General features: G+C 41.3%; 1 protein-coding gene across 3 annotated transcripts in view; it reads right to left on the reverse strand.

Annotated features, from left to right (window-relative positions):
* The window catches only part of mbtps1 (membrane-bound transcription factor peptidase, site 1), a 151618-nt gene that overhangs the window by 98362 nt on the left and 27236 nt on the right, over nt 1-26020 (reverse strand). For 2 of the 3 annotated variants that reach the window (XM_078211044.1, XM_078211046.1), the window contains exons 2-4: nt 13089-13589; nt 6238-6495; nt 811-1014 (exon numbers count right to left, since the gene is read on the reverse strand). In XM_078211044.1, coding sequence (XP_078067170.1) covers nt 811-1014; nt 6238-6495; nt 13089-13239 — 613 coding nt within the window. In that variant the 5' untranslated portion in view covers nt 13240-13589. The remainder of the gene's footprint in view (nt 1-810; nt 1015-6237; nt 6496-13088; nt 13590-26020) is intronic. The other variant, XM_078211045.1, reaches the window with a different exon arrangement.

The raw sequence follows: 26020 nt of genomic DNA on the forward strand, positions 1-26020 counted from the left end.
TCACATTGCTCAAAGCCATTAATTTTAACAATACCGGAATCTAACCATCAAGCCCAACTGTGTTAACTGTGCCATCATTTTGGTCAGGAACATGACTGTGAAGCAAGTTCTGCTAATTTTATGTCCATGTACTCCATATGCCCTTTGATGCTAACCTAAGGATTGCATTACTTAACTACGGTAACAGGATTAATAATTTAGCTCCCAAATTTCTCACTTAGCTTCATCTCTAATTATTTCAGCAAAAAGCAAGCTAATTAATTCAAGTAATATAACTTGAATTAATTAGCTTTGGATTGGGCAATGCTAGGCAACTCAAAGTAAAGAGATGGATTGCAAGTCACTAGCCAATTCACTGACATGAACATCAAGAGATTAAAGATCCTTCTGATACCATAATCACGAATATTCCTTACATGGTTCACAACATTAACACTCTTCAAGCCATCAGAGTTATGTAGAAACCCACTTTTGTAGAAATGCTGTATATAAAAGGCCACTGAAAACTGCTTTATACACAACTTTGTTTTTTTTTAAACTTAATATAAGGCTTCACTTCCCATAGGCATCAAGTCAACTGAGACAAAGATTTAACTAAAAACAGTTCAATGAAGTTAGCTATCAAAGTCTAAAGCATGATATATACACAGGTAATACATGATCAGCTATAAAACAATTTCTAATTTATAGCTGTGTTCCAGAATTGTTCTGGAAAGCCAAATGAACTAGAAAGCTTCAATGGTACTCAAAATTGCATGCAATCAGTCAAAAAAGCACCACGGATGGCTCCATCTGGAATCCTATACATACCTGTATGCCCCATCTGCCACAATACATCTGCCTGTAGGGTCTGAGCTACCTGCCGGGGGATGGCCCTCAATAGACGTCTGCTTGAATGCCTGCCTGTAGCATGCCAGAATCCAGAGCCTAAGGAGAGGCTGGTTCTCCTCAGAGGCCTTGAAGACTGCCATTTCTGTGTCCATCGACTATCATTACATGGTGCTGCCGAGTCTGCTGTAACAGAAGTATAAATACATTTAAAATCTTATACAACATGGAACAAGAAACACCAACAAATAAAACTAAAAAAATGTGAGAGCAGGCACAATCTAACAGGGTTTGTCATGATCACTTCATTGGCAAAACCTTCCAAAACTGTAATTTCTCCATTATACTCCATCTGCCAAATATAGAATCATAGAACCCCTACAGTGCAGGAGGCGGCCATTCAGTCCATCGAGCCTGCATCACCAACAATCCCATCCAGGTCCTATCCCGTAACCCCACATATTTACCCTGCTAGTTCTCCTAATACTAAAGGGCAATTTTGAATGGCCAGTCAACCTAACCTGCACATCTTTGGACTGTGGGAGGAAACTGGAGCACCCGGAGGAAACCCATGAAGACATGGTATGAACATGCAAACTCCACCTGGTCTCTCACTTAACCTACCAACCTTTGGAGACATCATCCTCACAACTTGCTTTTCCACCTATCTCTGTATAGTTGCAAACAGTGGAGGCCCCAGCACGAATCCCTCTGGCACCCCACTAGTTACAGTTTGCCTTTCTAAATACGATCCATTTATCCTGGCCCTCTGTTACTTGTTGGCTAGCTAAATCTGTAATGCATACAAATATATTGCCCCAATATCATGAGCTCGTATCTTGTGCAGCAAATCCTTATATGGCACTTTATCAAATTGCTTTAGAAATCAAGTGCACAACATCTACATATTCCTCTTTATTAACCTTGTTCATTACATCTTCAAAATGCTACAGTGGCATTTCCATTATAATGCCATTTGTTGATATTAGTCAATGAAAACACGTGAATGTTATTTAAAATTGCTTACATGCAGCTTTCAATGCGTGAGACTACATAGCCTTTGATAAATCCAAATCCTTATCATTGACCAGAAAGGCATCAGGGCCAGTTGCACATCTGCAGCCAGATACTTTGTGGACAAAGCATGCATGTCAACATCCTTGGGGTTAACATTGACCAGAAACTCATCTGGACTTGCCCCATAACACATTGGCTACAAGAGGTAGGTCAGAGGCTAGGAATACTGGGGCGATTAACTCATCTCCTGACTCCCGTCCACCATATACAAGACACTATACAAGATACTCCCCACTTGTCTGGATGAGGAGTGCAGCTACAACAACACAAGAAGCTTGACACCATCCAGGACAAAGCAGCCCGCTTGATTGGCACCACATCCACAAACATCTACTCCCTCCACCACTGATGCTCAGTAGCAGCTGTGTGAACTATCTACAAAATGCACTCTAACAATTCACCAAAGATCCTTAGACAGTACCTTCCAAACCCATGACTACTTCCATCTAGAAGGACAAGGGAGCAGATACATGGGAACACCACCACAAGTTCCCCTCCAATCCCCTCGCCATTCCTGCACAGTCATTGGGGCAAAATCCTGGAATTTGCTCCCTAACGACATTGTGGGTCAACCCACAGCATGTGGACTGCAGCGATTCAAGGTGGCAGCTCACCACCACCTTGGAGGGTAACTAGGGATGGGCAATAAATGCTGGCCAGCCAGCGATGTCCATTTCCCACGAATGAAAAGCTGCAACTGCTCCTGATGGCTTTCCAGTCAGAAATAAGAGTTACATGAATGTGAAATTCCATGTTCATTTTGTTTCTTTATGTTTCCATCAGAGTTAATGTTTCTCGTCCAATATGACCCTTCTTCGGAACATGCTTCTGTCCAACATCAAAACAACCTTTTCATCCTTTACATCACTCCTGCCCCTATGCTATTCTCTTTTGTTCATCACAGTTATAAACTGATAATTCTAACTTACTCCAATTCCAACGAAAGATTACTAACCCAAAATGTTGACCGTTTCTCCCTCCAAAGCTGCTGCCCACCTGCTGACTGTTTCCAACATCTGCAGTATTTTGTTGCTGGGCTTCTAACTAGGACTTGCTCTGCTAAGTTATATTTTGCCAACTAACGTGTAGTTATTGCAGCTGGAATCTTTCAACTTGTGGGTCACAGCCAGGGATGCAATTGTGAAACGAGCTGGTATGCAGCAGCTGAATCCAAAAAAAACCAAGCTACAGCCTGGGAAATTCGGATTCTCACCCTGTGGCCAACCTTTGTTTGCAATTGCAGAACAGTTTTGAAAATTTGGTCAAGTCCCAAGAAACACACCAAATAGGGAGGTTGGGCTTGGATCTTCTAATCCATCTCTCCGTAGCTGCTGCTATCTGGAAATTGCAGAAAGCTCCCTATTAACTTATGCTACATGATTAACTAAAAGCTCAAAAAAATTAATTCTCTTGAAATTGCCATGATATTGATAAGAACGTGTTCCCTTCACTGAACATAAAAATAAAATGTTTCTATCCAGCTGGTGCCGAGACATTAATCATAGCTCACTGGAGAGCAGAGCAGCTCAAGTGATGAAAAGGTTAGTTAACTGGTTTCTCCACTCTTGGTTAGATGTAGTAGTACTTCAGAGCTTTTCGTTGATCAGTTTCTTTGTTGGACTACTCAACATCATCTCGAGCCTACTACTTTCAAATTTTAGCCTTGTATAGTAGATTCATTGGATCAATGGCTCATTGAAAAGCAAGACTGGTGCTGTTTTAACTCTTGGCAGGACATCTGATACTTCCAATTGAACAAGGGTTAGTTACCCAGCTTGCTACCCACTGAGTGAGGAATTTGTTTGGCCATGAATCACAGATTGCAGAGGTATACAATTTTACTGCTGCACATGGCCCAGAACACCTCATAGCTGCTGAACTTTACATCTGGGTTTAACTTGTCCAACATGCTGACAGACACAATAGATGTCATCTTCACTGAGGAGAAAAACAAAACATTTATTTTGTTACGCTAATTGCCATCATGGATAGATGTACCACAAAAAGCAAGGTATTTCCTTACAGATTCATCAAACAGCCACAGGTTCAGCCTGAAAACCATTTCCTGAAGAACTTGATAAGCTCAGCGTTGCTAACTGGTAGACAACAGTTCCGTTCTCAAATTCTGCTTCCTCCTGCTTCTGGTACCATTATCTGAGAGGACTCAACAAGATGAAGGCAGAAAGGATGTTTCTCTTTGTGCGAGACTACAACTAGGGGACACAGTTTAAAAATAAACTGGCTTTTGCTACCAAATAAACCTGTTGGACTTTAACCTGGTGTTGTTAGACTTCTTACTGTGTTTACCCCAGTCCAACACCGGCATCTCCACATCATGTCTCCCATTTAAGACAGATGAGAAGAAAACTTTTCTCAGGAGGGTTGTGAACTTTTAGAACCCTCTTCCCCAAAGAGCAGTGGAGGTAGGGTCAATTAATATTTTGAAGATAAAGGTCATAGATTCTCGAGTAACAAGGAGGTCAAAGATTATTGGGGTCGGCAGAATATAGAGCTGAGGCCACCATCAGATCAGTCATGATCTTCTTGAATAGTGGAGCAGGCTAGAGGGGACAAGTGGCCTACTCCTGCTCCTAATTTGTATGTTTGCATGCAAAAGATCCATCATCGATCTCCTTCTATTGCTCATCTATGTGCTTCTCTTCAGTATTATCCAAAATACACAATATTAGGTATATACATATGCTGCCAACCTGATTCTCGCCACCACGTTCCCGCACTTCTTCATTGACCGATTTGTACTACTTGTCAAACATCCCTTCAACTAAATATTGGGGAAATGAAAGCCATTCAATTTGGTGCCTCCTACAAAATCCCTTGAACATTTCCAATCATAGCAACTGCCCTCAGCTGACCAAGATTTGGCTCCAACCTTGGTATTGTGTTTGAACACAAGTTAATTTTATGGCCAAACATCCACACCATTTCTTAATCTACCTCTTCCACCCCCACAACATCACCAAATCCACCCTGCTCCAGCTCATCTGCTATGAGAATTCTCAACTACAGTTTACCTCTAGAATTGACCATTCTTTCCTGGTTCACCTCCCATCTTCCACCCTACGTAAACTTATGCTCTCAAACCACGGTTGCCTGCATTCGCAAATCCCTCCAAATTGGGTTCAGCCCCCAACCCAACACCTGAGTTTTATTGCCTCCCGATTCAACAACGCCACAATTTTAAAATCCTTAGCCTTGTTTTTAAATCCTATGATGGTTTAATTCACCCACACCTGTGGTCTGCTCCAGCCCTGTAAGCCTCTTCTTGATATTTAAAGACTCCACCACTGACAGCTAGGCTTTCACTTACCTTGGGCCCCAGGCTTTGAAAATCCCTCCCTAAACACCTCTGCTTCTCTGAAGATGTTCCCTGAAGCCGACATCTTGAATCAAGGTTTGGTCATCTATTTTGATCTTCTCTGTCAAAATTCTTGTCTTGTTAAGCACTTTGGGGTGTTTTACAACATTAAATATGCTAAACAATCTTACCTGTCACTCTCTCCATCAAAGTCCATCCCAACTAAAATTTATATTTAACAATGGTTTGAACAAAATAAGATTTTTTTTAAAAACATATTTAATTGCATATTTTAATAGTTTCATTAAAGATTTCACTTCAACTTCTCAGGCCTGGTGACAACTGACAAGAGATTAGAGTCACATCTATGTATTCATTACATGTGCAGTTTGTAGAATTTCACAACAATCTACAGGAACAGCAATATAGAAGAGTGTGTTCTCTCACCTTATTAATTAGAAAGTTTTTTGCTTTTACCAAAAGACTTTAAAATAAAGGAGTATATTCTCAAAAGCAGCTTCATTAATAACCTGAAAACATTTTGTAATGGTAATTTTATGATTTATTGTGGGTTTCTCATTGACTTTCAGATGTGTACATACACACAGACAATTTAAATTAGAACCTGCACACACTGAAAATTTGAAACTGAATAAACCAGCTTCTGAACATTTTACAAGGCTATTTTTGATTGAACATACAAATTTGCATAAATAAAGATACAGACAAACAAGACAATTCACCAACAGGTTGCACAAGCAGCTTTATGATTGCAGGATCACAGCATTTAACAGGAATAAATAGGCAGGTCAATTTAGCCAAGTCAATTGGCAAGCATATTGTTAAACTTCCTGGTTTTAATTTAACAGAACAACAGCATGTTCCCAACATTCCAGATGCCTGGAATTCTAAATCTGTAGAGTTGTTCCGAAGACTAAAATTACTCTGCAACTGAAGACTGTAATGTTATAAAGATTATATAACATGGCTTTCACAAAATTTAAATTTATACTTACTCTCTGTGAATTTGAGGGAGCGGATGACTTTCCTCTGAGGCGTAACTCGTTTAATGTGTGGGTGGTCTTCTAGAGTTAATACAGTATCCCGTTGCTTCTCCTTAATTTGAACAACCTCAAAGTCGCTTGGGTAGTCACTGGCAGGGTTGTCACGCGGAACAATCCGCCATTCCACCACATCGGTATTTTTCAGTGCACTAGAAATGAATTTGCTCCTGGCTGTAGCAGTGAAGTACCCTTTAAAGGCCACAATGTACTCTAGAATTGAACAAGAACATTTGGTACAATTGAATTTTCTGCATGTTTAAACATTAGAAACTTTCACCATCAGTGACCCCATTCATGTGTTCAGGACAGATCCCTCCTCAAAACACATTATGAAATTTACATCTCCCTTCCATCCCAGAGCTCTCACACATCCATCCATTAGCAAGAGAGCAGGGGAAGGAAAAAACAAAAAGGAAATAAACTCCAGCTGATTGAAATACAACTGACACAGGCAAGAGCCACCTAAAAGATTCTGTGATTGCTTAAGAAACAGAATCACTCCACTATTGGAATTTTAGTCATGTGGAGATGCCAGCATTGGATTAGGGTAAATTCATTAAGAAGTCTCACAACACCAGGTTAAAGTCCAACAAGTTTATTTGGTAGCACAAGCCACAAGCTTTCAGAGCGCTGCTCCTTCATCAGGTGAGTGGGAGTTCTGTTCACAAACAGGGCAGATAAAGACACAAACTCAACTTACAAAATAATGGTTGGAATGCGAGTCTTTACAGGTAATCAAGTCTTAAAAGGTACAGACAATGTGAGTGGAGAGAGGGTTAAAAGCACAGGTAAAAAAGAGATGTGTATTGTCTCCAGCCAGGACAGTTAGTGAGATTTTGCAAACCCAGGCAAGTCGTTACGACAACGGATGAATGAACACCGCTCGACAATCACCAGGAAGTAGTATTCTGTCTCAGCCATTTCTTTATTCCCCATAATTTTGCCGGTCTCCGATTCTAAAGGGACAACTTTACTTTAGCTACTCTTTGCCTTTATATACTAGCAAAAAAAAATAAATCTTACAATTGGTTTTTAAATCACTGGAAATTTCGAACTTTCCTGCGGCTGGAATTCTCCAGTACTGTTACAGTGAATGGAGATTTGGCTGAGCGCTGGCAGTAGGGATGAGGTGAAAGAGATGGGAGAATCCCACCGTATATCTCTGGTCAGTTTACTTTCAATCTATTTTTCCATTATCAACATTTTGATAGCCCTTTTCTAGTTCCTAAAACATCCCCAATCCTCACACTGCGCAACGTAATAAGCAACTTCATTTAACCCAATATCATCCTTGACTTCCTGAGTAAGCCACGGATGGATCTTTCTTGCTGAAGGTGAAATTTAGTGAACATTGTATTAATGATCACTAGCCCCCAGTGGATCTTTTACATTATTTATTAATCCTGGAAATTGGGACAAAAACATGCTACAAATTTATCTTCTCGATCACTCTTGCTAATTGGATTGTCCCAGTCGATAAGAAGAAAAAGGCCCCCATATCTATGACACTGCCATTGTTGCACACACTATAATAGCTTGCTCAACGCTCTGTTAAACAGCGTAACTACTGTTAGGGACAGCAAGAGTCAGAAAAAGCTAACAAAGAGTAGGTCATAGGCCTCTTAAGTCATCACACATGTTCATTCTACTTCATGATTTTCTGAGACAAGATCCTTCTTCACTGGAGAGACACAAGACACACCCTTTTTAAGGCATTAGCTGCCGTACAGTATGTTTAAATGTCCGATGTGAATTTTGCTGAATGTGAGAGTGACCTGTATGTTAGTGAGGGGGCAGATTGGCAAGCAGGCAGCGGTTAGTGTGGTTGGGAGGGGTAATTGAGGGCATGCACCTTAAGTGGTGCAATCCTGAGACTAGAAGATCTGGGCCATACGATTCTGTACCTTTTGTTCCAATGATATCATATGCCAAGATTTTATTTCAAGGAATGAGATCATCTTTCTCCAATTTCAAAGTTACTTTAATAGCTTAATGGATGACCTCATTATTCTTGTCACTCCTTGGCAGATAGCTTCCTCCTCGCTTGATTTTATCAGAAATATACAATTACGTGGATTCCAAAAGAATATTTTATGCCATCCGATTAATTCCTTGCCATATATTCCCAGTTATCAACTCACCAGAATAAATGGTATGGAGGGAAAACCAGTGTATGGAACCATTTCAGATTCATGGGTGCTATTCCAGATGTTATTTTCTCTCCCCTTTAGCTTCAACCTCTCTAGCCTATCACAGGCCATTCCCTGATTAAGACAACAACTAATCAACCACCAAAGCTTGTTCAGTCGAGAACCCCACTATTGAAGTTCACCGTGTATTGATCAACAACACATCTTACACATTAGCCTTTTTCTGTTCTCAGTTAACTGCCCCACTTGGAAACAGCCTGGAGAATAACATGCAATTCAAATACCAGAATCCAAACTAAGCTTTTCGTCAGCCCTTCAATCAGCTAAACAAGTCTAGAATTCTTCCCATATATACACCCTGCCTTTCACTGCACAACCACAGGGAATCATTTTAAAATCACACGCCAACGCCAATTTAAAAATAAATAGACCCACTCCCTTTCAAATAGCAAATTTAAGGACCACACAAGAATAAAAGTGTACCTTATGCAACTGGAAATACAGATTTTAGAATTCAAAGGATGACCCAGAAAATGCATGGAAGGAGTGAGAGTATATTAGCAAGAGGCATAGATAAATATGTAAAAAAGGAAAAGATCAGCAAGATTAAACATGGGTCCCTTAGAGGCAGAAACAGGATAAATTGTAATGGCAGAGGTATTAAACAAATAGTTTTTATCGTCTTCATGGTATAAAGGACAAAATATTCTGGAAATAGTAGCATGATGATGAGTAACTTAGCAAATAAATAGTATTGGAAAAATTAATGGGACTTAAAGTCAACAAATCCCTGGACCTGATGGTCTGTATCTTAGGGTTTTAAAAGAGGTAGCTACAAAAATCTTCCAGAATTCCCGAGATTCTTGAACAGTCTCTTTGGATTGCAAAAGTAGCAAATATAATCTCGCTACTGAAAAAAACAGAACTGCAGACCAGTTGGCCTAACATCAGTAGCAGGGAAAAAGTTTGAATTTATTAGGGACATGACAACAGGGCACTTGGAAAATCATAACATGATTAGGCAAAGTTATAGATGCATGAAAGAGAAATAGTGTTTGAAAAATCCAATTAGGAAAACAAATGTTATGGGAACCATGATTAAAAAGGGATTGGAATGCACGAGTAAAAGTCACACTCCAACTTTATAGGGTCACCACGAGAACACATGGAGAGTAGTGTACAACCTTTTGGTCTCCTAGGACTAAAGGAAGGATATGACAGCCCTAGAGGCAGTGAAACAAAGTTTACACAGATTGATTCCTGGGTTGAGGGGATTGTCTTACAAGCAAGAGATTGAGTAGATGAGGCCGATGTTTCCTCGAATTAAGAAGGATGAGAAGTGATCTCATTGAAACATAAAATTAAGGAGCTTGATGAAGCTGCGAGGATGTCTGCCCTGGCTGGAGAATCTTGAATTAGGGATTACAGTCACAATATAAATGGTTAGCCATTTAAGACTGAGGTGAAGCAAAATTTCTTAGAGCATTGTTGGTCTTTGGAACTCTCCACCCTCTAGAGCTGTCAATGTTCAGTCATTGAGCTCAATTCAAGAGTATTGATGACAGAGATCCATCAAATGTTTGGGTATTGTGGAACTAAAGGGCATGGGGAAGTGTATGACGGTGAAGTTGTGATAGATCAGTCATGATCTTACTGAATGACAGAGCAGACTGGTTTACTGCCTTTCTCTCTGCACCCCATCCCTCCCACTAACCTCACTGAGCAGTACAGAAAGAGCGTAACTGCCACAGTGGACAGCCAGTGTCAGCTTCAAACAAGAATGTGGCAGGTGACGATACAACTCCCATGTATTTTACACAGATCTTGACCCAATGTCAACCTATGCAACTCTCAGCCGACGGTAAACATTACTACAATAGTTTGTTTCTATATAGCACTGTACAACCTCCAAAGGTGCTCCATGGGAATGGCATAAAGCAAAATTTGACACTTAGCTATAAAGCAATATTAGATGATTAAAAGTCTGGTAAAAGAACGAAATTTTAAAGGAGCGCCTTAAAAGGAAAAGAGAGGAGTGGAGAGATTTTAGGAAAGAAATTGCAGAGTTTAGACCAAAACAGCAGAAGACACAGTTTACCAATGGCGGAGCAATTAGAATCAGGAGGCCAGATTATGGTATCCGAGGGTACCCTAGAACCCCTACAGTGCAGGAGGAGGCCATCTGCTCCATCGAGCCTGCATTGACTCTCCAAAAGAGAATCTTACACAGGCCCAGCTCCCTCCCATTCTAGCCCTGTAACCCTGCACATTTACCATGGCTAACCTACACATCTTTGGACTGTGGGATGAAATCAGAGCACCCGAAAGAAACTCACACAGGCATGAGAAGAATGTGCAAGCTCCACACACAGACAGAATTGAACCCTAGTGCTGTGAAGCAGCAGTGCTACCCACTGCTGCCTCAGTGGTTGTTGGTAGTGGGGCTGAAGAGTTTAGTCAAGAGCTAGAGAGTGGAGTTTGCAGTATGGATAGAAGATAGTGGCTCAAGTCTTCCTGATATTTCAAGGAAGTTTTTGCTCATTCAGTTTTGGATGCTGGAGCAACAGTTTGATCATTTAGGGATAGTGGAAGAATCGAGGGAATGATGAGGTAAAGCTGAGTATCATAATAATAAATCAAATTAATGTATGCTTGTCACATAGTGAAAAGTATTGTTTCTTGCGTGCTATACAGACAAAGTATATTGTTCATAGAGAAAGAAACGAGAGTGTAGAACTGACAGGTTTTCAGACAAATGTTACCAAGGGGAGCATATAGATAACAAATAGGATCCTTCAGCAAAAACCAGATTTACGCTGTGTGGGAGCACGGGTGCAGGAGAAACCACTGCAATTGATATTCTGTACAATTAGATACACAAGAATGGAACCAGGCGAGTCCCAACCAGCTGGGCAATAGTGGAGCAGGATGATGTGGTCAATCGTGTCAAAGAATGCAGACAGAACAAGAAGGAGGAGGGTGGATGGCTCACCTCGTCATGGCCATGATCTATGTTCCGTCTCATGGAGTCATAGAGTCAGAGGTTTACAGTATGGAAACAGGCCCAACTTGTCCATGCTGCCCTTTTTTTTTTTAAAACCCCCAAGCTAATCCCAATTGCTCGTATTTGGCCCATATCCCTCTATGCCCATCGTACCCATGTAACTACCTAAATGCTTTTTAAAAGACAAAATTGTACCTGCCTAATTAACCTTTGCTCACTGGCCACAGCCCGTTTCTTCCACTGCATTATGCCTTTATCATTATTGTGCATGCGCACATCCTAAAAGGATTGTGTTTATGCTTGGCCCGTTTTCCCCTCCCTGAACTCAAAGCAGATTTCCAAGGTGTCCTGTACCCAGGCAACTCAAAGGGAACTTGAATCACTAATTTGGGTGAGAATTGTTTCAGTACGATGTTTAGATTGAAAATCTTACTGGAAGGGTTTAAAGATAGGAATCACTTGTAAGGTGAAAACACGCAAAGGATTTGAGGGAAAGGAGGTTGGAGCAGGATGGTAGTTTGAAAGGGCAAAGCTGTGTTTTTGAAAGAGATGATAGCAGCATATCAGCTAACATGGGACTAGGAAGGGAAGTTGGGTGGTTCTCAGTTTAGTGAAAACAAGGTTGAGGGAGGAGGTGGGTCTTGTGAACAAGATGAGCTCAGAGAGGATCGGAGGGAAGATACGAGAGAAACTAGAGTCCAGGCCAAGGCGGAAAGGAGAAGTTTAGTGAAAATTTGGCCTGGAAAAGGGAGGGAAATGGCAGAGGTAGCTGCTCAAGTAATCTATTTGATAAAGAAGTCCACAAGTCCCTAGCATTTTTCCTTTGGAGGGACGGGTGGAGAGATGGAAGTGGTATTTAAAATCCAAGCCAGACCGTGTGAACTTATGACACTTAATCCAGCTAATTCAACAACCCAGCTCTCCACATAGGCCTGGATTTTATGGTCAGGGGCAAAGCAATGACACTCACTGCTGACATTGGAGAAAGATTTGGTGATCTGAGAGGCTTGGATTTCACCTCTCCGGACATTAATTTCCATCTGGTACAAAGTCAAGGAGAACTCCAGGCATCCAACAGCCCTGACATCATCAAGCACTATAACCAACCAATCACAATGAAGTATTTTCAAATGTCAGGAAATAAAGTGCATTGATTATTGAATGCTTAAGACATGCGTATCTGCGGCTGAAATATCAAACTTAAAACAAAAACGTAAAAATTTAGTATTGCACCAATATAAAATTAATTTTCCAGGGACAGGGTGGTTCTTTTGCAGCTAAGATTTAGCACACTGTTAAAGATCCAGTTACCCCTCACTAAAAAGCATAACTTTCTCTGGAGTTTATTCAGTGGGACTAATGGCAAAAAAGGGAAAGTTCTTTTCAGCTCACGGATTTGAGTCTGGGAACTTCACCAGCACACCCCATGAAGAGACACAGAACCACTGACTGCAATTTCTGGATGTGTGTTCAAATGCAGCTTTGTGGACGCCACATCGCTGTTGATTTCAGAGGGATAACGATGGCGAACGCTGACAACTTTGTCATCATTACAAATCCAAATCTTAAACGGCCAAAACTAATTGTTACACATTTCACAAATATTCTGTTACGAGAAAGTCATATTAAATTAAATTAGATTTGCTTACCATGTTCAACAGCACTGGAAGTGTATTCCAACTTCAGAGCCAGGTGGGTGCAATTTGGACAAATCTTGTTCCGCAACTCTGTACCAAGTCGGCCCCCACTGCACAATGCAACAATCACTACCAACAGCAGCCAGCCACTCTCCAATCGCATGGTCACAGAATCCTAAAAAGTTTCCAAAGATCCAGAAATCCAATCCGTTTTGCGCTGTCTCAAAGATCAGTTCATTTTTCTCATTGAAAAGATTCGCTTACCGGCATTCAATTTGCAAGAGATGTTTGTAAAATAGACTATTTTTGTTTTCATGATATTTAAGTAGTGGTTGACAGTACAACCTAGTTCAGAAGGTTTTTATTTCTTTCTCCGTTTCTTCTCCATGGCACCAGGCTGCTGCAATCACTAATGTTGCGGTACATGGACTGGAGATTCCATTTGTCAATCAGTTAAAGAGAGGGGAAATACTTGAGGGAAATCCACCAGTCTCAGCTAACTGTTGAATCAATCTATTGGAAGAGGAGAAAGTGGAGAAGGTTAGGATTTCAAATGCAATCTTCGGGCGGGGAGGGGGAAAAGAGAGAGAGAGATATGAACAGCCAAATAACTTCTTAGCCCCTTTCTCCACAAGACAACAAGCAAGGGACCAAACCTCCTTCTAGACCTCTGTGAAAAGAACGTGTCACTGATCAACCCTCGGGTGTTTCACTTCTCTTCAAAAGAGATGATGTAATACTCATGAAGGAATTCAAATATTGCATAATAACAATGTTATTGTACCATCCAGGCCTCCAACATAGTCTTATTCCAAAAAGCAGTACAGAAATTCCATGCATAAAAGATCTGCTAAAGAATTCCAACAATCCATAGTGGTCCAGGCTTTAAACTTTCCTGAAACACCACAAGGTCATATCCAACATTTAAAGACAGCATGATTAAACATTTTTACTTGAAGAAAATTAGAAATAAGATTGTGAAATTCCAATTATTGCAGGTGGTGAGGGTGGGGAAAACATGAAAAGTTTTATATTTTTGCTCCACAAAAATCATGAAGTCATCTTCCAAAATATTTTGCGTTAACATGCATTCCCACAAAAAAAAAGTGTGCAATGATATATATTTTGTAGATCAAGTCCCATACATATCTTACCAATTTCACTAATCAGGTATGGTTTCATTTCAAGACTTTCTTTCCCAATTCAAAAAGGTGCCTGTTTGTAGTTAAATTCCAGTAGGAATTTAATTACAATTAACACCAGCTATCTGCATCTTTATATAAAGTCTGTCTACTGAAGGTCAAGTCTACTATGTTATGACTTTTTTTTGTCAAGCAAACAATTGAACCTCATTAGTCAAGTGATTACGTGCATCTTCCCCGCCATCATACACTCACCTTTCTATCTAAGCTTTGTTCTATTTTCACAGTAAGTTATGCATGGTTTTCTTTCTACCATCACAATCTATCAAAAATAAAACACAATCGCATACCAATAAAAAGGATGATAATTCTATACCCAACAGCCCTTAATTGAATTTTTGAACCTACAAAACAGGCAAATAGCATAGATGCATTCAAGGGGAAACTAGATATGCACATGGAAAATGGTATAAAAGGGAATGCTGATGGAGTTAAAGTGAGGGATGAGGGAGGTTCTTCTGAAGCACAAACATTGCCGTGGATCTTTGTTACCAAATAGTCTGTTTCGATCCTGCAAATACTACGCCAACATTTTTTCTCCAATGATAAATTTAATTAATTTATAACAGATTAAACTCTCCAAAAAAAATGCAATAGATATTTAATCCCAAAGTAACAATTCAAGCATGAAGCTAATGTGCTGGACAAGCCCTTAAAATCTGAAACAAAATACTTGCAAATACTATTAAAACCTGCAGGGTTTAATCAGCAGTTATCTATGAAGAACAAAAAGGTATGGTAGGCCCCAAAACCTGACATCAAGGTGAATGTGTCTGAAACAGTTGACGTTGTATGAACTGATGGGCTGCAAAGTGGCTTTGACAAGTGTTGATTACAAACAATATCGACTGCAGAAAGTCATCGACAAGTAACCAGAGCTGCAGAATTTACCTCAAGAGTTATTTGCATTGGATCCCATGAGTCTAGGGAAAACAGATGATGTTCTCCACCAATGCAGAAAGTGTAGGTAGTCTTTATTTTGTGGTTGAAGTATTTTAAATCATGTATCTGGAACAGGATCAATTGCCTTCGCTCACAAGAGGTTGACATAAACCGAGAGAGGGGACCAGACCAAATGTACATCATATTTTATTGAGCCGGTGCAATGGATGGAACCTGCACTACTTGGTGTTTTGGGTGGACAGTTGCTTTGCCCAAAATTCTTCAACGTGAAAAATGTTAGTAGTTGAATGCTACACTCGTGAGTGTTGCAAAAGTGAAAAATCTGCACTATTTGAGCAACTGGCAAAGCAGAGGAAACTTTTACCATTACTCCTTAATCTAAACTGTTTTACACAATATATGAAGGGTACATGGTGACATTTGCTTGGACTGGTTAGTACATTCCGTGCATGTGTTAATTCAAAAATTGTCAAAGTATGTCCCATTGTACTGTGAACCAGTTTATCAAATAGATCCAAAATTAAAAACAGAAGTCCTTAAAGCAAAAAAAACCCAAATCTAATCTAACGTACAACCATCAAATACTCTTACAGCCAATTAAAAGGTCAACACCAACATCAAAATGACCAGAAACGGCAGCAGTTCCAAATATTAAGAAAGTTTAATATTTCATTAAAGTTGTTTGAACACATTTAATGGGACCAGCTGCCTCATTGGAAGAACGTCATGGCAATGTCCTGCATCTCCCACAACCGACCCGAGGAATAGACAGTAGAGAACGGGCAGGAAAACAAAGTTGATTAAATCTCTCAGCCATTAGCAAATGAACAGCAATCACAGGCATTGAAGTTCATGGTTGGACATGCGTTTTGAGGACATGGGAACAGGGTGAATTGAGGAGAAAGATGCCCAAGATTCAAGTACTTGCACACTACATATAATTACAAAGTAGATTTGCACCATCACTTCAGTTCAAAACAAAAGCTTACTACATTCTTTAAAAATTTTAGAAACAAATCATTCTGAAATTTAATGAAAATTTGAGGAAAGCGACAATAGATTAAACACTAGAACGGAGATTTATTTTAAACTACCGTGACAATGAAAGCAGCTTAATAGGCAGATACCACATCTCTCATATCGGGTTTCACGACTGATAATTAAACAGGGTGTGGTGAGTCATGGCCTCGAAACCCAATGGTTGAGTGTTCAGGTCCATTCTAGGACTTGAGCACGTAAACTTAAGGTAGCAATTCCAGTTCAACACAGAGCTCCTTCCTTTTAAAGGGGTCTTTCGGATGAAATTTTAAACAGAGACCCCGGCTGGAATTCTCTGGCTGTTCGTACCCCACCCACCACCACTGCCAGCAGGAATGGAGCATTTGGCACTCGGCCAAATCTCCGTTCATTGCAGTGGGACCTGAGAATCCTAGCTGCGGCCAAAGTCGGAGAATCTGGCCGCCAGTCAGCCCTCTCAGATGGACATTGATCCTAGGCCACCATTTCAATACCTTGATCAATATTTATCCCTCAAAATCATTAAGTAATTATCTCATTACAATTTTGCTGTTGGTGAGAGTTTGCCGTCCACAAATTACACACCATTGTTTCCAACATTACAACCGTGAATACATTCAAAAGTACTTAATTACTCCAAGGCATTTTGGGGACATCCTGTGGTTGTGAAAGGTGCTATGTAAATGCAAGTTCTCTCTTCTGGTCATATCATATTGCTTCCTAGGGATTCTTCAGCAGGAAAACACTTGTGCACATAACTTTAAAATAGTGCTTTCTACAGGAAATAAATGTCTCAAAAGATGTGCTGTAAGACTGAGTGCAAGCTCCATTCATAGGCACTAAAATTCATCGATAGACCTATGGACTCAGCATACTTTTCAGCTGGAAAACATCGGTATGGTGGGACAAAGTGGAAGTGTAGCAAGATTCTGAGTAATATTCTGTTCAAACTAATTAGGGCAAGTCAAATTCAGTGATATTTCAAACATCAGAGCAGAACGATTCACATAGTATGATGACACCCTAAGTCCCACATGCTACATTTAATTTTAATTCATCCCACAACGCAGACATCCTGTTCAGCCCGTAACACATTAACGAGTGTTAGGCTCTGCCAGTGCTTCAGAGACTCTGCAAAACACCTCATCCAGCATGTATGCATTACCTGGTGTTGTGAGACTTCTTACTAATTTAAACCAGACTAATAGTGCTCCTCATTATTCAGACTGCAGGCAGCATGTGCTTTGATACTGTGCGAGACCCACATTAGAGTCAGAGTCCTCAGAGTGCAGGTCCGTACAGACAGAATGGAAATCAAGACTTCCCAAGGCCAGTTTCAAGGAAGATCTGTTATTAGTGACTCTTCAATCTTACAACCACTCTTAAGCAAGTCAGGAGTTGTACATTTAGCTTCAAGTTAGCCACACAAGACCACACCCAGGGAACCTAACAGCACTCTTATTTAAAATTCCCAAACAGTATTTTATTATGATTTTGTTAGGATGTGGGCAATGTAATATTTACTGCACATCTCTAATTGCCCATAGATGATGGCAGCTCTTTTAATTATTGCAGTCCTTGCGGTGATGATGTTCCCACTGGTTCAGTAGAAGGTCTTTTTGTTAAATTTTTAAAAACTAGTTGGCTTACCATTCCTCTTCAGAGTTGAGTCAAGCAGATATTCTGGTACAGGACCAGTGTAGTAGGCCATCCAGAAAAGCAAGTTACCCTCCCTGAAGTTTAAGTAAACCAGCAGCTGTTTCATGGTTATTTTTTCCCAGTGTACACCCTCACCTTTTCCATATTTATCAAATTCAATTTCCCAACTTCTGCATCTGGATATCTAATTTCTGCAGGGCTTTCTTGAATTTCAAACAATAGCTTCAGCAGAAGACCAGATATTTTCTGCTGATCGGGACAGGAGATCCTACTTGGGAATTGTACCTCATGACCTCTAATTCGATAACCTAGTACTATAGCTACTAGACTAAAAGAGGAACACAGCCTGCCACAAATTCACACATGCAGAAAAAGCCTATCAGGTATAATATCACCCAGTACAGTGATAGGTACTCCTGCGAAACTTAGATGGTTGAGTCTGACATGAGAGGTTTAAACTAGTTTGCTGCAGTGGAGGGAATCAAGCAACTTACAACACAGTCAAAAACTTGTGGAAAAGATAAGAGATTTCAGGTTCCTTCTGTTTTAAAGCAACCTCAGAGCAGTTCACTGTTAGGGGGCAGACCTCCTTCATATACGTTTGTGTAAAACAGACAATAGTACTCAGCAACATTTCAACATCGCAGCTTTCTTAATTCCATGGAAACTCGGAGATAAAATGTGAACCGTCAACAAAGTCAAGATCTACGCCACAACAGTGTTTTTCTACTTCCATGTAGTTATGTAATTTGCAAATAATCTTGACTATTAATGGAAATCTGAATTCAGAGTATTAGTTACCATCTTTTGAAATAAACAAGGGGACATAGTGAACCTTGTTTTGGGCCCAATATTTAAAATAGTTCACCGTTACTCTTGTTGCCGGCAACTCCATTCATGGCACACAGGGTTTCATGTTTCAACTAAATAGGTCTATTTATAGACGTTGCATTTATGATTGAACACAAGTGTTGGACGAAGGACACGTGTGTGTGTGTGTGTGTGTGTGTGTGTGTGTGTGTGGGGGGGGGGGGGGGGGGGGGGCGCATCTTGGGGGACATGAGGTGAGACAGAAAGATCATAGGAGCTAACTAATTGAAAATGTAACTGTAATCCATCACTCTCTCATTTGTTTGGGGCGGGGGGTTCCAGGGGAACAAAAGGGGGGGAAAAAAAGTGTTAAAATAAAAATCAGATCTGTACAAGCAAATTGAGTGTTCCACTTTTTGCCTTGTCAAATAATACCTCATGATCCATAACTCAGAACAACCATATTATCCTCTCTCATCCCATTTCCGGCTAACTATTCTTATGCTCCAGATAACACTGCTGCACAATTGTGGAGAGTTGAGTGTAACCAATACAAGGAATTCCATTGACTTTGTCGAAGCGTTTATCTAACCCTTTTGCCACAGGCAGTTTCATGACTTATCTGGATTAAATTTAGATCCTGGGGCCTTGAGAAAGAAGATAATAACCAGTCCCCTACTATACTCTTTATACGCTTATGACTGTGTGGCCAAATTCCCCTCCAATTCGATTTTCAAATTGATGACACCACCATAGTGGGACAGATCTCAAACAATGACGAGTCAGAGTACAGGAATGAGATAGAGAATCTGGTGAACTGGTGCGGCGACAATAATCTCTCCCTCAATGTCAACAAAACGATGATGATCATCAACTTCAGGAAGCGTAGAGGAGAACATGCCCCTGTCTACATCAGCGTGGATGAAGTTGAAAGGATCGAGAGCATAATTAAGGACCCCACGCACCCCGGACATTCTCTCTTCCACCTTCTTCTGTTGGGAAAGAGATATAAAAGTCTGAGGTCACTTACCAACCATCTTTGGACGGCACGGTAGCACAGTGGTTAGCACTGCTGCTTCACAGCTCCACGGACCTGGGTTCAATTCCCGGCTTGGGTCACTGTCTGTGTGGAGTCTGCACATTCTCCTCGTGTCTGCGTGGGTTTCCTCCGGGTGCTCCGGTTCCCTCCCACAGTCCAAAGATGCGCAGGTTAGGTTGACTGGCCATGCTAAAAATTGCCCTTAGTGTCCTGAGATGCGTAGGTTAGAGAAATTATGGGTAAATATGTAGGGATATGGGGGTGGGGCCTGGGTGGGATTGTGGTCGGTGCAGACTCGATGGGCCAAATGGACTCTTTCTGTACTGTAGGGTTTCTATGAACAGACTCAAGAATAGCTTCTTCCCAGCTGCTGTCAGACTTTTGAATGGACTTGCCTTGCATTAAGTTGATCTTTCTCTACAACCTCGCTATGACTGTAACACTACATTCTGCACTCTTTCCTTTCTTTTTCAATGAATGGTATGTTTTATCTGTACAGCGCACCAGAAACAATACTTTCCATTGTATGCTAATACATGTGACAATAATAGATCAAATCAAAATCAACAGGTCCCTGGATATGGACCTGTTGGTCCAACCTGGATGTATAATCACCCAGCTGGGTGTAAACACACTGAATTAATTAGCAATGTTTCTAAAGTCAAACACAACATCTTCAAACAGTGACAAGGCCAATCTGTACACCAGACACACGACAGCGCAGAGTCGCTGAGCAGAAACTGATTGCCAAGTTCCGCACACATGAGGACGGCCTAAACCGGGATGTTGGATTTATGTCACATTATCAGTAACCCCCACAGCTTGCCTCCTGGGCTTGCAGAATCTCACTAGCTGTTCTGTCTGGAGACAATACACATCTCTTTAACCTGTGTTGAATGCTCCCTCCACCCACATTGTCTGTACCTTTAAGACCTGGCTGGCTGTAGGGATTCGCATTCTAATCAGTATTCTGCAACTTGATTTTGTGTCTGTTTGCACTGTTTGAGAGCACATTTTCACTCCATCTGACGAAGGAGCAGTGCTCCGAAAGCTTATGGTATTTGCTACCAAATAAACCTGTTGGACTTTAACCTGGTGTTGTGAGACTTCTTACTGTGTTCACCCCAGTCCAACGCCGGCATCTCCACATTATGGAATTCACTACCAGAAGATGAGAACACAAAGGGGGGGAAAGCCCTTTATTGCCAATTAAGTAGATTTAAAGTTTAGCATTTAGAAACATGTCCTCTCTTTACAACTAATATGCCGGTATTTCCCAGACACAAGTCAGTGAAACCTTGATATCTCTACAGGTATGCTAATTTGTTTCTTTTGGGGGGGGGGGGGGCGCAAGAGTTTGAATGTCGCAGGATCACCCTCCATTAGTAAGACATTATCAGCTGTCACTAGGATACAAGCAGCTGGGGTTAAGCAAACCTTTCACTACAGGGCTTCTCACCTTGTGCTGGATGTATAATCACCCAGCTGGGTGTAAACACACTGAATTAATTAGCAATGTTTCTAAAGTCAAACACATCATCTTCAAACAGTGACAAGGCCAATCTGTACACCAGATGCAAACAGGAAAGCAGAGGACCACAATGACCAGATGATTAGTTTCCAACTGCAAATAAAAATAAGAAACCAACTAAACTATTCAAAAATTCTTTCTAACTGATTAGTATTTTAAATAAATTAGCATTACCAACCTTTCTCCAGCTCCTTCACAATGTTGTTGCAAGAATCGCTGGTCTTGATATTTTTGCTGAGCAGAGGAAAGGAGCGCCTACCCCAAATTCCCCAGATGAAGACCATGTTACACAGGTGTTGAGTTTCTGAACATTAATGTTTCTTTATATTCTCAAACTACTTCGACAATCCTGCAACATGGCCAGAGACTGGCAACTGCAGACTAACTCCACAGCACTGAAGCCAATTTAAAAAAAGTGCACTTGACCCATTGATTAAAGATAGTTAATATTTTTTGGTCATCAGAACATCCCTAGTGGATGAGGAAAATCCACACAAGCACTACATTCTACTATATGGTGTCAACTGTGGTTGAGTGGTGAAACATTTGCCTTGGAATCAGATGGTTGTGGGTTTAAGTCCTCCTCCAGAGACACAATTCAGGATGTCACTCTGGTGCAGTGCCAAAGGAATGTTGCAACGTCAGAGGTGCTGTCTTTCAGATAAGACATTAAACTCTGGCCACATCCATCATCTCAAGTGGACCATGAGATATAGGAGCAGAATTAGGCCTTTCAGCCCATCAAGTCCACTCTACCATTCAATCATGGCTGATAAGTTTCTCAACCCCCTTCTCCAGCCTTTTCCCCATAACCTTTGATCCCCTTACCAATCAATAACCTTTCTATATCTGTCTTAAATACACTCAGGTGACCTGGCCTCCACAGCTTCTGTGGCAATGAATTCCATAGAGTCACCACCCTCTGGCTGAAGAAATTCCTCCTCATCTCGGTTCTAAAGAGCCGTCCCTTTACTCAGGCTGTGCCCTCGGATCATGGTCTCTCCTACTAATGGAAACTTTTTCCCCCACATCCACTCTATCCAGGTCTTTCAGTATTCCATAAGTTTCAACGAGATCCCCCCTCATCCTTCTAAACTTCATCAAGTACAGACCAGAGCCCTCAAACATCAAGCTTTTCATTCCCAGGATCATTTTTGAACCTCCTTTGGACCCCCTCCAAGACCAGCACATCCCTCCTTATATGCAGGGCCCAAAAACTCTCATAGTATTCCAAATGTGGTTTGACCAGAGAATTAGAGCACCTCAGCAGTACAACCCTGCATTTGTATTCTAGTCCTCTCGAAATGAATGTTAACGTTACATTTTTTAAGTTTATTCGTGTCACAAGTAGACTTACATTAACACTGCATGAAGTCACTGTGAAAATCCCCGAGTCGCCACACTCCAGTGCCTATTCAGGTACACTGAGGGAGAATTTAGCACAGGCAATGCACGTCTTTCAGATTGTGGGAGGAAACCAGAGCATAAGGAGGAAACCCGTGCAGACACGGGGAGAACATGCACCACGAAATAGAAAGGGCATGTCAGAAAGGCAAGGTCACAGTGATCATGGGGGATTTCAATATGCAGGTGGACTGGGTAAATAATGTTGCCAGTGGACCCAAAGAAAGGGAATTCATTGAATGTTTACAGGATGGCTTTTTGGAACAGCTTGTGATGGAGCCCACGAGGGAACAGGCTATTCTGGACTTAGTGTTATGTAATGAGCCAGACGTGATAAAAGATCTTAAAGTAAGGGAACACTTAGGAAGCAGTGATCATAATATGGTAGAATTCAGTCTGCAATTTGAAAGAAGGAAGGCAGAATCAGATGTGAAGGTTCTACAGTTAAATAAAGGTAATTACAGGCGCATGAGGGAGGAACTGACAAAAATCGACTGGAAGCAGAGCCTAGTGGGAAAGACAGTAGAACAGCAATGGCAGGAGTTTCTGGGAGTAATTGAGGACACAGTGCAGAGGTTCATCCCAAACAAAAGAAAGGTTATCAGAGGGGGGATTAGGCAGCCATGGCTGACAAAGGAAGTCAGGGAATGCATCAAGGCAAAAGAGAGAGCCTATAATGTGGCAAAGAGTAGTGGGAAGTCAGAAGATTGGGAAGGCTATAAAAACAAACAGAGGATAACAAAGAGAGAAATAAGGAAGGAGAGGATCAAATATGAAGGTAGGCTAGCCAGTAACATTAGGAATGATAGTAAAAGTTTCTTTAAATACATTAAAAACAAACGGGAGGCAAAAGTAGACATTGGGCCGCTCCAAAATGACGCTGGTAATCTAGTGATGGGAGACAAGGAAATAGCTGAGGAACTTAATAAGTACTTTGCGTCAGTCTTCACAGTAGAAGACATGAGTAATATCCCAACAATTCAGGAAAGTCAGGGGGCAGAGTTGAATATGGTTGCCATCACAAAGGAGAAAGTGCTAGAGAAACTAAAAGGTCTGAAAATTGATAAATCTCCGGGCCCAGATGGGCTACATCCTAGAGTTCTAAAGGAGATAGCTGAAGAAATAGTGGAGGCGTTAGTTATGATCTTTCAAAAGTCACTGGAGTCAGGGAAAGTCCCAGAGGATTGGAAAATCGCTGTTGTAACCCCACTGTTCAAGAAGGGAACAAGAAAAAAGATGGAAAATTATAGGCCAATTAGCCTAACCTCAGTTGTTGGCAAAATTCTAGAATCCATCGTTAAGGATGAGATTTCTAAATTCTTGGAAGTGCAGGGTCGGATTAAGACAAGTCAGCATGGATTTAGTAAGGGGAGGTCGTGCCTGACAAACCTGTTAGAGTTCTTTGAAGAGATAACAAATAGGTTAGACCAAGGAGAGCCAATGGATGTTATCTATCTTGACTTCCAAAAGGCCTTTGACAAGGTGCCTCACGGGAGACTGCTGAGTAAAATGAGGGCCCATGGTATTCGAGGCAAGGTACTAACATGGATTGACGATTGGCTGTCAGACAGAAGGCAGAGAGTTGGGATAAAAGGTTCTTTCTCAGAATGGCAACCGGTGACAAGTGGTGTCCCGCAGGGTTCAGTGTTGGGGCCACAGCTGTTCTCTTTATATATTAACGATCTAGATGACGGGACTGGGAGCATTCTGGCCAAGTTTGCCGATGATACAAAGATAGGTGGAGGGGCAGGTAGTATTGAGGAGGTGGGGAGGCTGCAGAAAGATTTAGACAGTTTAGGAGAGTGGTCCAAGAAGTGGCTGATGAAATTCAACGTGGGCAAGTGCGAGGTCGTACACTTTGGAAAAAAGAATAGAGGCATGGACTATTTTCTAAACGGTGACAAAATTCATAATGCTAAAGTGCAAAGGGACTTGGGAGTCCTAGTCCAGGATTCTCTAAAGGTAAACTTGCAGGTTGAGTCCGTAATTAAGAAAGCAAATGTAATGTTGTCATTTATCTCAAGAGGCTTGGAATACAAAAGCAGGGATGTACTTCTGAGGCTTTATAAAGCACTGGTTAGGCCCCATTTGGAGTACTGTGAGCAATTTTGGGCCCCACACCTCAGGAAGGACATACTGGCACTGGAGCGGGTCCAGCGGAGATTCACACGGATGATCCCAGGAATGGTAGGCCTGACATACGATGAACGTCTGAGGATCGTGGGATTATATTCATTGGAGTTTAGGAGGTTGAGGGGAGATCTGATAGAAACTTACAAGATAATGAACGGCTTAGATAGGATGGACGTAGGGAAGTTGTTTCCATTAACAGGGGAGACTAGGACGCGGGGGCACAGCCTTAGAATAAAAGGGAGTCACTTTAGAACAGAGATGAGGAGAAATTTCTTCAGCCAGAGAGTGGTGGGTCTGTGGAATTCATTGCCACAGAGGGCTGTGGAGGCCGAGACGTTGAGCGTCTTCAAGACAGAAATTGATAAATTCTTGATTTCTCGAGGAATTAAGGGCTATGGGGAGAGAGCGGGTAAATGGAGTTGAAATCAACCATGATTGAATGGTGGAGTGGACTCGATGGGCCGAATGGCCTTACTTCCGCTCCTATGTCTTATGGTCTTATGGTCTTAACATGCAGACGCCGTAAAGGCAGTGACCCAAGCCGGGAATCAAACCTGGGTCCCTGGCATTGTGAGGCAGCAGTGCGTACCACTGTGCCACCATACTTCCCTAGTTATCTTCCTAACAACCAACTCAACCTGCAAATTAACCTTAAGAGAATCCTGAACCAGGACTCCCAAGTCCCTTTGCGCTTCTGATTTCTACATAAAAGATCCCATGGTACAACTTTGAACAGAGGAATTCTTCCTGGTAGCCTGTCCAATATTTATCCCTTAACCAACATTATTGTTGGAGGGAGCTTGCTTTCAAATTGTTCTCTTGTTGCCCTATGCTACAACAGTGAGTACACTTCAAAAATACTTCATTAGTTGAAAGTTGGATGCTGTGAAAGGCACTATACAAACATGCAAATTATTTCCTTTACCGGCTAGGAACAAACTACAAACACGTGAGAAAATACTAGAAGGAGGCAGATGTTGCTGATAATAGATCAACAACAGTATGCTGTTGTGGCTTGTCAGATTCTTGGGTGAGGTCCATTTCAAAACACCCAGGATGGGGGGGGGGGGGAAATTGAATGGCAGCAGGATTCTTCAAAGATGGAAGTAATGGCCAAATGGCACTTACTGTCAGAGCTCTGGACAAATGGGTTTCATGGATGCTGGTAGAGTAGCACTGGTGTCTGGGAAATAAAAATGGCATAATTTCAGTAGCCAAGGGGCTAAGACAAAAAAAAACAGATGAT

The sequence above is a fragment of the Mustelus asterias genome, chromosome 4, assembly GCF_964213995.1.
Source record: "Mustelus asterias chromosome 4, sMusAst1.hap1.1, whole genome shotgun sequence".
Classification (NCBI taxonomy): domain Eukaryota; kingdom Metazoa; phylum Chordata; class Chondrichthyes; order Carcharhiniformes; family Triakidae; genus Mustelus; species Mustelus asterias.